Genomic DNA, 12196 nt, shown 5'->3' with positions numbered 1-12196 from the left:
AATAAACTCGTCCGTCTGCTCCTTGCTGTCTAAAATATAAAAGTACACTGACATATATTCTCGACGTTCTCACACTTCTGTTTAATCAGTTTTCTGTTTGACGTTTATTCAGCTGTGTGAAAATCCCGGAGGAACCCACCCGAGGGATTAATAAAGTTTTATTTTATCTAATCTAATCTAATAACTTTGATCTCAGCCACACTGATTTACTCACGAACAAACAAAGCAAGCCAAAACAATAAAAACACAAACCAGCACAAACGTTCGTCATAAATTTTGTTTGATTCCGTTAATGTGTGTGTGTGTGTGTGGGGGGGGGGGGGGGGGGGGCTGTTGACCTCTAGAAATTTTTGTTGATATCTTTAAAGTGAAAGCGGCACAAACAAAAAAATTTGCAGCATAAACCAGCACAAGTGTTTGATACCACTTTTGTTGGATTTGAAGAAGGCGGGGGGCCAACTTCACTCACATCTCTAGTGTGACCCTCGAGCTCCCGGTCAGCTATCGAGCTGGTGGGAAACAGACGTCTCCGAAAAAGTCAGAACACTTTTGCAAATATGTGATGTCTTGATAAACAGAGCAGATATTTGACATTTGCACAGCTACATTCTCACCTGAAAATATCTAAAAAGTTTATTTTGTGACCCAGAAAGATTAATAAGAGTAATATTAAAACTTAGTAGCTGCCGCCATTGTTGGAAACTGGAATCGGCTGGGCCGCGCTATAATTAGACCAATCACTTATTATTTATATAGTATAACCATAGAAAATGTAAATAATCTCTATTGTCTTTGTGACTCAAAGGTGTCTTCTTCATTTCCTTCTGAGAAAATCAGTTTTGTTCTCGTCTGCATAAGGGAAGTAACTGCACTCCTACTGAGCATGTGCAGAGTATTTAATATTGCCCTCAGTCTCCCCATGCCACCTCTACAAAATAAAGAAAACTGGAGCTATCACTGAGAAATAGAAGACTACACTTTCACGTTATATAACTGGCAGTGAACTCAGTTCATTTGTTCATTCGGGGAAACTTGGTGCAGTCTGACCGGTTTATTCCTGGGCAGGCTCATTGTTGGCACTTCCTATTGTGTCAGTCCCGCTGTCACTGCAGATAAATATGAAATGAATCTGTTTCCTTCACAGAACAGATGTGTTTTGTATCTTCATCTTGTGTATCTAGCTCATTCATTCACAAAAACCTGATTCAAATCATATGAAATAAGTGGATTTATCATACTGATGAGAGAAACAACCTGTCTTTGGATGGATGGGTGGAACAGAATCTTTTAACGAACACCAAAATGTTTGCTGTTTTTGTTACATTTTGTGTTTGACATAAAGAAAATAAATAAAGAAACTGATGTTGCTGGGTGATAAAAGTATATCTTTTGTAGAAACTGCAATCTGAGATATGAGACTGCACATTGGTCTCAGGGAGAATTCGATGGCAGTCAGTAGGAAGACTTTAAACATGAAGAAGAGGAAGCAGCTAAAATAAGAGATGGAGAGCTCTGGGTGGTAAGAAAAAGTTACCAGATAGCTGGGAAAGCACTGAGGGAAACATCCAAGAAGGTGTTTGGTGTACTGAAGAAGACTTGGTGTTGGAATGAGGAAGTACAGGAAAGCATTCAGATGAAGAGAGAAGAAGTGGGATAGTCAGGGAGCTGAAGGACATAGACAGGACTGCTGGAAAGGATTAATAAAAAGGTTCAACATTGCTGCCTGGAAGCTGAAATTCCTGGATCAGGTGAGCTGCAGTGAGGTGTTGGGTGTGTCGTCAGACAGGTGTCTGAGAGAGGTGTGCTTAATGCAGACAGAGAGGAGGAGGAGAGAGGAAGGTTATTTATGCCTCAGCAGGTCTGGATGTTTGGATCTTACAGCGATGGCTTTCTACAAAGTGATGTGTTTGGCTGCTGGGCTGATGCTCCTGACCCAAGGTAAGAGCTCTCTGCACACACCTGCATCAGGAACGACTCAGAGGGCCAAAACACTCAGGAGCACAGCGCTTCACTTTAAAGTGACACTGCAGGAAATCCTGGAATTTAAAAATTCACTTTTCGAAGCAGGAGGGAATATCACACTGGGTGGACGAAGGGAAAATAATCAAATTAAGAAAGGCACTGGAAAAATGGAAAAGTGGAATAAAATCTCCCAAAGTCACATAACTGGCAATAACTGCACATCGAAATAAAAACTTTCCCCTCTTAATACCTGAAATTCCTTTTTATGTTCCTTTCAGTTTCTTTTTGGTTACTTCACCATATTTTCTAATATGGGTGGTATTCGTCAACACTTAGGACTTAGAACAGGTATTACAGTGTAAATATGTGGCTCACAGTCCTTTGTAGATTGTACATTCCAACACATTCATCCCAGCACGCAACATACCGACGGCTGTGACAATTCATCCGTATGTTATGCGTTGGGAGGTACGGAGCCCCGCAGGGGACATGGGAGAAAAAAAATTAAGACAGACTTTTGCGAGATCTCACAAAAGTTTTGCGAGAGCTCGCAAAACTAACTCGGGATCTCGCGAAACTTTTTCAAGATCTCGCAAAAGTTGAATTCCAACAATGGCGGCAGCTACTTAGTTGTAATATTACTCTTTCTGGGTCACAAAATACACTTTTAAGATATTTTGAAGCATAATTGTAGCTGTGTAAACGTCAGATATCTGCTCGGTTTACAAAACATCACATATTTGCAAAAGTGCTCCGACGTTTTCGGAGATCTGACACCCACCATCTCGAAGCTGACGGGAGGTCGATACCTACTACAGCCGCGAGGAACACCGCTCTCCCGGCACATCGTGCCTCGACCTCTGGGTCGACTTCGAGTTGGCGGCCTCCGAAGAATGCAGCTAAAATTTTTGCGAGATCCCGAGTTTGTTGTTAATTTTTTTTTTCTCCCATGTCCCTTGTGGGGATCCGTAAGGAGGCATGAGAGCGGGTTGGAATGAATCTATAGATGGGTTTTACGTGTGGCATGAAAATCAACCTAATAAAGCATTATGTACTTTTGATCATGAATCACTTTGGAAAACACTTTGTGATAGGGTTCAGGTTGTGGTTAAGGTTGGGGCTGGAATGGACGCTAGAGCCTCTTCCCTAAGCATGTCTTCTATTCGATTCAATTGAGAAACCAGAGTGTTTCATGAGGATGTGGAAAGGTACCTTTTGCACTGCTATGAGACGCCTAACGGCGTGACAAATATGTTGTGAGTTGGATATTCAAAAGTTATTTTTGTTGGTGATAACAAAATCAGAATTTTCTTTATATGTCATCAAATCATCAAAATCTTAAACCTTAGCCCTGCGGTGTAACTAAGATCACCTGGTCCAGCCCTAACTATATGCTTTAGCAAAAAGGAAAGTTTGAAGCCTAATCTTGAAAGTAGAGATAGTGTCTGTCTCCTGAATCCAAACTGGAAGCTGGTTCCACAGAAGAGGGGCCTGAAAACTGAAGGCTCTGCCTCCCATTCTACTTTTAAATACTCTAGGAACAACAAGTAGGCCTGCAGAGCGAGAGCGAAGTGCTCTAATAGGGTGATATGGTACTACAAGGTCATTAAGATAAGATGGGGCCTGATTATTTAAGACCTTGTATGTGAGGAGCAGGATTTTTTTTACGGTTCATTACAGTCGTCCAGCCTGGAAGTAATAAATGCATGAACTAGTTTTTCAGCGTCACTCTGAGACAGGATATTTCTAATGCTTCTCTTGCACATGAATGAAGGAAGTCACTTTATTTGGTACAATTATGTAGGCTTCAGTAAACATAACTTTAAAATACCATAGCAAGAATGTGAAGACATGTTCATGTTCATGGGGAAGTTAAGGTTCTCATGACTTATGGATAAATATTACTAATGCATTAGTATCATTACTAATATTTATCCACTCATGGGTCACATGAGAATAATTACTACAGCTGAGGTGATGTTGGACACCTACCTTTGGAAAACTATATTTTGATTGCGTGCATCTGTTTGTGTCGTGTTTGAATGTGAACCTTTAACTGAAGTCAGTGTTGTGTTTCTTTAAATTTCTGTGTCATACTCTCCTCTGACCCTGAGATGGATGAATGAACATAACACTGTCAGCCTCTGCAGTAATGTAGTAGTGGTATTAGTAGAACAACATCCACTGTGTGCACAGGCTGTAAACATTTTTATTTCTGCTCTAACGTTTTAATATGGGAGTCTGTGGGGACTGACTCTCTGCTGGAGCCTCTGCTGGAAGCTTTCAGCTAACCACAGCCAGTCAATTTTACCACTATTGTTTTCTGTGTTTCAGAGTCTGAGTCACAGCTGGATGGTAAGAAAAAGCTTCTTTGTGTAATGATTTAGTTTTATGTGTAATAAATCTTTAGTTTCATATGAATATTAGTTTGTGAGTGAACTGTAGACTCCAGGATCACTGTGTCCTCACTCAGCAGTTTGTAGTGCTGAGAGTTTACAGCTCCTACAGTAATGCTCACTCTGTGTTTTAATGTCGGTTTTCAGTTTGTGGTAAGGCGTCTCTGAACACCAGGATTGTAGGAGGACAGGTGGCCCCTGTTGGCAGCTGGCCCTGGCAGGTCAGTCTGCAAAGATTTGGGTCCCACTTCTGTGGAGGATCCCTCATTAACAGTCAGTGGGTGCTGACTGCTGCTCACTGCTTTCAAACGTGAGTGATGAGGCTGAAGCTGCACTCTAAACATGATTTAGTGGAATAAAGACATTATGAAAACTCCCCATCAGGGGACCAGGGGTGTAACACGATAAATAGCTAACAGGGCAGAAAGTCAAAGATGTCATTTCATTTTAACAATCACAATAACTGTGCATCGTTTCGTTTCCTGATCTCAGCATTACTGCAAGCGGTCTGACTGTGAATCTGGGCCGTCAGAGTCTACGGGGATCTAATCCCAATGCAGTGTCTCGAACAGTAACACAGATCATCAAACATCCAAACTACAACTCTGGTACCAACGACAACGACGTCTGCCTGCTGAGGCTCTCCTCACCGGTGACCTTCAACAACTACATTTCTCCCGTCTGCCTGGCAGCTTCAGACAGCATCTTCTACAGCGGTGTTAACAGCTGGGTCACCGGCTGGGGAAGTACTAGAGAAGGAGGTGGGTCATAAAGACACCAGATTGGTTTTAGAGTAAAGTTGATTATAATGCAGGGAATAAGAGTGCTGTCTCAGAAATATTTAGAGCAATATAATTCTTCTTCTGTGAGCTAAAGAGATTCTGATGACTGCAAACACATTATTTTTAAAATGTTTCATTTTTAAATTTGAATTGTGCCTTCAATAGAAAATAATGCCTAGAACAAACCGTCTGATGCCATCTGTATCTCAACGTCTTGGTATCTTTTCAGGCATCTTGTTGCCATAAATTCTTTGGCCTCTCGTTCAGAGAGGTAATCTTGTATTCTCTGGTTCCAGATGTTCTTCAGCTGTAAGAAGGCTTTTGCTTTGTCTGTTCTCCCAACTTTTAATGACACTCCCAATGTAAGGGAAGGAATCCATGTCTGTGTTACTACTTCTGAGACAGCTATATTTATTTCCATGATCTTGATTTTCTCTTTGCAGATGTTAAGTCTTACTTATGCAGAAACAGCTGCAAGCTTGCTTGTCTTATCTTTTTATTGCCAGGTAGCACTGCCCATCACTTTTCAAGTTTTTCCTGCTTACTGAATACATTTTATATTCAAATGTAAGCAACTTAGAAATGATATGCAGCAAGTCATTGTGTGGTGAGTTGTGTACCAGTCTTCAACAAAAGTCTTCCAACTCTGCCAGGCTCCACTTTGCCTTGTCGCATTTCTCCTTGTTTACAATGTCTTCATGAAACATTTCTCCATGTTGGTCATTGACATTTTTATGTTCATGCATCTATAAATTGTCCTGGCTGGCAAGGCAGGCTATGTGGAGGTGAGGTGAGGACCCGTGCAGGCAGAGGTTGTGATGAGAACGAGCTTTATTTACAAGAAGTGCAGGATTCAACAGGAGTGGAGATAGTAAACACAGGGAACTAAGAAAACTCTAAACCGGGAAACTGATGAAACCAAACTGAAACTTGAATCCAGGGAGAAATCAGAGCTGACGAAACGAGGACGCAAAGACATATGACACATACCTTCAAAGTAAAACAGGAAGTTTGTTTGTGTGTGTGTGTGTGTGTGTGTGTGTGTGTGTGTGTGTGTGTGTGTGTGTGTGTGTGTGTGTGTGTGCGTGCGTGTGTGCTTGCGTGTGCGCGTGCGTGTGTGTGCGCGCGTGCGTGCGTGCGTGCGTGTGTGCAAGTTACAATTTTTTTTTGTTAAGGTCTGTTTACAGATACAAAGCAAAAACTGGACGTGCCCTCGCTTGTGTGTGGGTTTCAACAAGTATGAATTTAGCCCCGATTTTTCTTCCCTTCAGCTGATTGGTCAATGTGATGTCAATCACAAATTTAACAGTCCAGTCAGAGAACAGATGGGTTTGCCGCTTTACTGAGCTTATTACTACAATTTATTTATGACCACAATTTGAGCCCATACAGTTCCACCTTTCCCCTCTAATTCCAGCCACTTACTAAAGTATGGAATACCACATTGGAGCCAGTTGGTCTGCCAGCCTCCCTGGTACTGCCGCCTGAACCCACTATCCCCTCTGCAGTGGAACCACAGACCACACCCTGCCACAGAGCATGTGATAATATTCTGGTGCTTTACAAGAACTACTGTCTGAAGACGGACAGACAAATAAGCTAAATTTTACCATGTGTGATTCACATTACTGTAAATTAGAGGTGTTTTATCCCACCGGCTTGCTCCTGAACAAAGTCAATCCGATACATGTTTCTGTAGTGTTAATGTTATGAAATGGCTGTGGCAGTCAGGATGTAGGACCCAAAATGTTGCAGTTGCAGAAAAAAAAACCTCTATAAACAATAAACTTGCAAAAACAAACCCAAACCAGGAACTAATACTAAACACAAAGATACTGGAGACAAGAGACTAGGGACAAGGACCACGGAGGGAAAGAAACGGAGGGAGATCAGGGGCGGTTACCCCTGTACTGGCAGACCGGGGTGGTAGTTCCAATTTTTAGCAAGGGGGACCGGAGGGTGTGTTCCAATTACAGGGGGATCACACTCCTCAGCCTCCCTGGGGAAAGTTTATGCCAGGGTGCTGGAACCTCGGATACAGGAAGAGCAATGCGGTTTTCGTCCTGGTCACGGAACACTGGACCAGCTCTTTATCCTCTCAAGGATACTTGAGGGTGCATAGGTGTTTGCCCAACCAGTCTACATGTGTTTTGTGGACTTGGAGAAGGCATTCGACCGTGTCCCTCAGGGTGTCCTGTGGGGGCTGCTGCGGGAGTATAGGATGTCTGGTCCATTGCTACGGGTCATTCAATCCCTATACAACCGTTGCAAGAGCTTGGTTCGCATAGCCGGCAATAAGTTGGACTCGTTCCCAGTGGGTGATGGGCTTCTCCAGGGCTGCCCTTTGTCACCGATTCTGTTCATAACTTTTATGGATAGAATTTCTAGGTGCAGCCAAGTGGCGAAGGGCTTTCACTTCGGTGGCCTCAGAATCTCAACTATGCTTTCCGCAGATATGTGGTTCTGTTGGCTTCAATGGGTAACGGCCTCCAGCTCGCGCTGGAATGGTTTGCAGCTGAGTGTGAAGCAGCGGAATTGAGGATCAGCACCTCCAAATCTGAGGCCATGGTTCTTATCCGGAAAAGGGTGAAGTGCCCACGCCGGGTCAGAGATGAGTTCCTGCCTCAAGTGGAGGAGTTTGAGTATCTCGGGGTCTCGCTGCATCAGTCCCTCGTGGTGAAGAACGAGCTGAGCTTAAAAGCAAAACTCTCAATTTACCGGTCGATCTACGTCCCTACTCTCACCTATGGTCACGACCGAAAGAATGAGAGAGCGGATACAAGCGTTGGAAATGAGCTTCCTCCGAAGGGTGGCTGGCCTCTCCCTTAGAGATAGGGTGAGAAGTTCGGCCATCTGGGAGGGGCTCAGAGTAGAGCCGCTGCTGCTCCACATCGAAAGGAGCCAGCTGAGGTGGTTCGGGAATCTGACAAGGATGCCTCCTGGGCTCCTTATGGGGAGGTGTACCGGGCATGTGCCACCGGGAGGAGGCCCCAGGGCAGACGCACAACACGCTTGAGAGATTATATCTCTCGGCTGGCCTGGGAACGCCTTGGTGTTCCCCCAGAAAAGCTAGAGGAGGTGGCTGGGGAGAGGGAGGTCTGGGCTTCTCTGCTTAGGTATAAAGCGGAAGAAGATGGATGGATGGCTTTTAAAACATGAGGTTATTATAAAATGAGGTTGATACATGAGGAATCGTGGCTACAAGATCATTCTGGTACCAAACTTATGCTGACCACCTATATGTTCCACAAGCAGATAGGACAATAAATGTTGAACTTTTTGAGCAGATTTTTGTTTGATTTTTTTGTCCGTCTCAGTGCCCCTTCCTTCTCCACAAAACCTGATGGAGGTGGAGGTTCCTGTTGTGGGAAACAGGCAGTGTAACTGTGACTATGGAGTGGGATCAATCACTGACAACATGATCTGTGCCGGGTTAAGTGCAGGAGGAAAGGACTCCTGTCAGGTGATTGTTGTTACCTGTGTTTGGCACATTTTCACCTTCTACAGTTTCTTCTCCTCAGCTAACAGTAAATGTTTCTGCTCTCAAAGGGGGATTCAGGAGGTCCAATGGTGAGCAAGCAGAGCGGTCGCTGGATTCAGGCGGGAGTCGTCAGTTTTGGGGAAGGTTGTGCCAGGCCGAATCTTCCAGGAGTCTACGCCAGAGTATCCCAGTACCAGACCTGGATCAGGACCCAGATCTCCTCCAACCAGCCGGGCTTCATGACGTTCACGTCCACTGGGACCAACAGCGACCTCAGTGTCTCCTGCACAGGACTGACACCAGTGCCAACCACCACCACCCCTCCAACCACCACCACACCTTCAACCACCACTACCACACCTGCAACCACAATCCCCACCACAACAACCACAGTCCCTGCAACAACCACCAACAGAGCCGCCATCATTACAACAACCACGCGACCTTCGACCACTCCCCACTGTGAGTGTCCATCATGAAAGCACTTTATTAAAAAATGGTTTGGTCTAACCTACCTGACCTCAAGCTGATGGGTTCATGCGGTCCAAGTTTTTAAAATTTCTTTGTGTCTTCCTCTGTTTATTTTTTCAGCACTGGTCTGTGGACAAGCTCCAAGGAATTCTCGCAACATGGGGGGACCCTCAGTGGTGGCTGGTTCGTGGCCGTGGATGGCGAGCCTACAGAAGAATGGAAGTCACGTGTGTGATGGGTCTCTGGTGGCCTTGGACTCAGTGTTGAGCAACGCCAACTGCTTCTCAAGGTCAGTTGAAGTTTGGACAGACAATGATACAGTTCATCCTCTGGGGACTGAGTAAATGACATGATTTTCCCTCCACCACAGTCGTGTCCACGTCCAGTTGACATTGATGACACTGTGCATCAGTCAAATGCTGATTAGTTGACAAAGTGGGCCAGAACCGGAAGAGACAAAGAGACAGTTGAGTTCACAAAAAGAGGCACAAGAAAATCATTAAAGATTTGAAAAAAATGCAGCATAAAGGGTACAGACAGCGGCTGCAGTGGATACTATTCATTCATTGTTTTAAACCTTCAGTTTCACTTCAGCTCTTTGTAGTCTAGAATTCTTCTCCATAGCTGGCTGACAGACCAACAACAGCACAAGCAAAAGTTGTACCACGGACCAGTTGTACCACATATTTACATTTTATGTTGAAACATATTTTCCCTATTTGACAGCGAAGATCTAAGAGGCAGAGCCAATACCAAGATGATTAGCTCAGGTGGAATTTAAAAAATCTGTCTACCGTCCAAAATGGTAGTGCTGGCTCTGATAATCACTATTAAAAACCTTTACTGGGACAAGACTGGCAGGAATCAAATCACCATCAAGCTCCAACATGATAAAGGGGGGTCCTGTTGTCCCTCTCTGGGGGGGACACTTGAATCTGGGACTTTCCACCATTTGACCTTAGAACTGAAGAAGCTTCTCGGATGAGAGATCTTCAAGCAACTTAAAGAAGTCCAGACACGTTTCTTTCCAAGCTCCTTAGACTACGATGACCTGGATGACTGAGAACCTTCACAGACAACATGAAGAAAAGTTTAGTTTGCAGCTGTTCAACACTGTTTGGATTACAACATGAAAAATCTAAAGTAAAGGTACAGAATTAAATTAAAAGCATAAACATGCAGATGAACAACCACCAATGGTGGTCAAAAAACATGGTGGAGATCTTTTTGAGACTGAACACTCTCTCTTTCCACTGAGTCAAAATTTTGTAAACAAACTTTATTCCACTGTGGATTAATCCACCAGTGAAAACTGTGCCCAAAAGACTGAAAATGTAACCATCCCTTTAAGGAAATGAGCGAGTCTTTAAAAATGAAAACTGAACACAGTCCCAGCAGATCAGATGATCTCAGTGCCAGCCCACATCACCTGATGGTGCCACACTTCCACACTTTCCACACATGTAGCTGATCAGTCCAACACATGGTTAGCATTTAAGCTGATTCTGTGTTAAAACTAGTCCATGGGTACATTGTCATTTACAGTGCAACCTGATGTGCAGCTCTATAAAGATAAAGCAAGGCTTCGACTCAGATTGTTTTTTTCATCAGCAACATTTTCTGTGACGTGTTTTGTACTTTTTTCAAATTAAATCAAAGAGAAAAACTTCACCATTAACTGATTAGCTCTCTGGGTCTTCTAGTTAAATATATACCTCTTTAATTAGAACCAGGCCTGAATGTCACCAGGTTCAAATCTGTAAAACTTGGGTCCCATGAAGTTGAGTGTAAAGGTGTAGATCTTATTTGAAGCTGATGAAGTTTATGTTTGTGTGCTTCGTTCCTCCCACAGCTCCCCTGTAGCGTCCGAGTGGACTGTCGTGTTGGGGCGTCTGAAGCTAAATGGATCCAACCCCTTTGAGGTGACGCTGAATGTGACAAATATCACTCTGAGCAACACGACCGGGACCAACATAGCCATCCTCCGTCTATCTGCCCAGCCCACCCTGACCGACTACATCCAGCCCATCTGCTTGGACAACGGGAGAACCTTCGCCGAGGGCTTGGCGTGCTGGGCGGCCGGTTGGAGTCCTGGAAGAGGAGGAGGTGAGTCAGCAACATGAAGGCTGACAGAGTTCTGCCCAGACTCTGCACCAGTCCATCTCTCAGATTACACATGTGGACCACTGCACTTACAGTTTCTTTAGTCAAACATCAGGATTTTCTTATCTTTCATGATGTTAGCTGAGGAAGTTATGCAGCAGTTTCAGACCTCGGTGGTAAACTGTGGGAACTCATCATCGAGTGAGAGCATCTGTACAGACGTGTTTGCACTGCAGCAGGTAAATGACTGGATTCTTCTTCTTATAACACTGTCTGCTGACATGTTGTTTATTCTGGACCGTGGATTTAGCTGCTCATCAGAGCCACGTGATGAATTTGGATAGTTTCATCATTTTCAATTTCCACAGGGCTTACAATGCTTGGAATCTTTATAAACATGTAAGAATTTCCAGCTTTGAAATCTCAGTCTTCATTATGGGCCAATTAGATTTAAGGCTAATTTAATTTAGTGCCATCCATCTTCATCCGCTTTATCCGGAGCCAACTCCTCCAGCTTATCCGGGGGAACACCAAGGCGTTCCCAGGCCAGCCGAGAGATATAATCTCTCCAGCGTGTCCTGGGTCTGCCCTGGGGCCTCCTCCCGGTGGGACATGCCTGGAACACCTCACCCAGGAGGCGCCCAGGAGGCATCCTTGTCAGATGCCCGAACCACCTCAGCTGGCTCCTTTCGATGTGGAGCAGCAGCGGCTCTACTCTGAGACCCTCCCAGATGGCCGAACTTCTCACCCTATCTCTAAGGGAGAGGCCAGCCAGCCTTCGGAGGAAGCTCATTTCCAACGCTTGTATCCGCGATCTCGTTCTTTCGGTCACTACCCACAGCTCGTGGCCATAGGTGAGGGTAGGGACGTAGATCGACCGGTAAATTGAGAGCTTCGCTTTTACACTCAGCTCCCTCTTCACCATGACGGACCGGTGCAGCGTCCGCATCACTGCAGCCGCAGCCCCAATCCGTCTGTCAAGAACTCTCCGTCTCTCCAAA

General features: G+C 44.6%; 1 protein-coding gene across 1 annotated transcript; it reads left to right on the top strand.

Moving 5' to 3' along the window:
• Positions 1 to 1883: 1883 nt before the first annotated feature.
• Positions 1884 to 11402, top strand: LOC113020180 (serine protease 27-like). The gene is made up of 8 exons (XM_026163936.1): positions 1884 to 1938; positions 4297 to 4317; positions 4506 to 4668; positions 4851 to 5119; positions 8458 to 8603; positions 8690 to 8991; positions 9217 to 9381; positions 10945 to 11402. The coding sequence occupies exons 1-8, from the start codon at positions 1884 to 1886 to the stop codon at positions 11213 to 11215; spliced, it is 1392 nt and encodes a 463-aa protein (XP_026019721.1). The 3' UTR covers positions 11216 to 11402.
• The last annotated feature ends 794 nt before the right edge of the window (positions 11403 to 12196 follow it).

This window comes from Astatotilapia calliptera, chromosome 4, assembly GCF_900246225.1.
Source record: "Astatotilapia calliptera chromosome 4, fAstCal1.2, whole genome shotgun sequence".
NCBI classification, from domain to species: domain Eukaryota; kingdom Metazoa; phylum Chordata; class Actinopteri; order Cichliformes; family Cichlidae; genus Astatotilapia; species Astatotilapia calliptera.
This window is presented reverse-complemented; position numbering and strand designations above follow the sequence as displayed.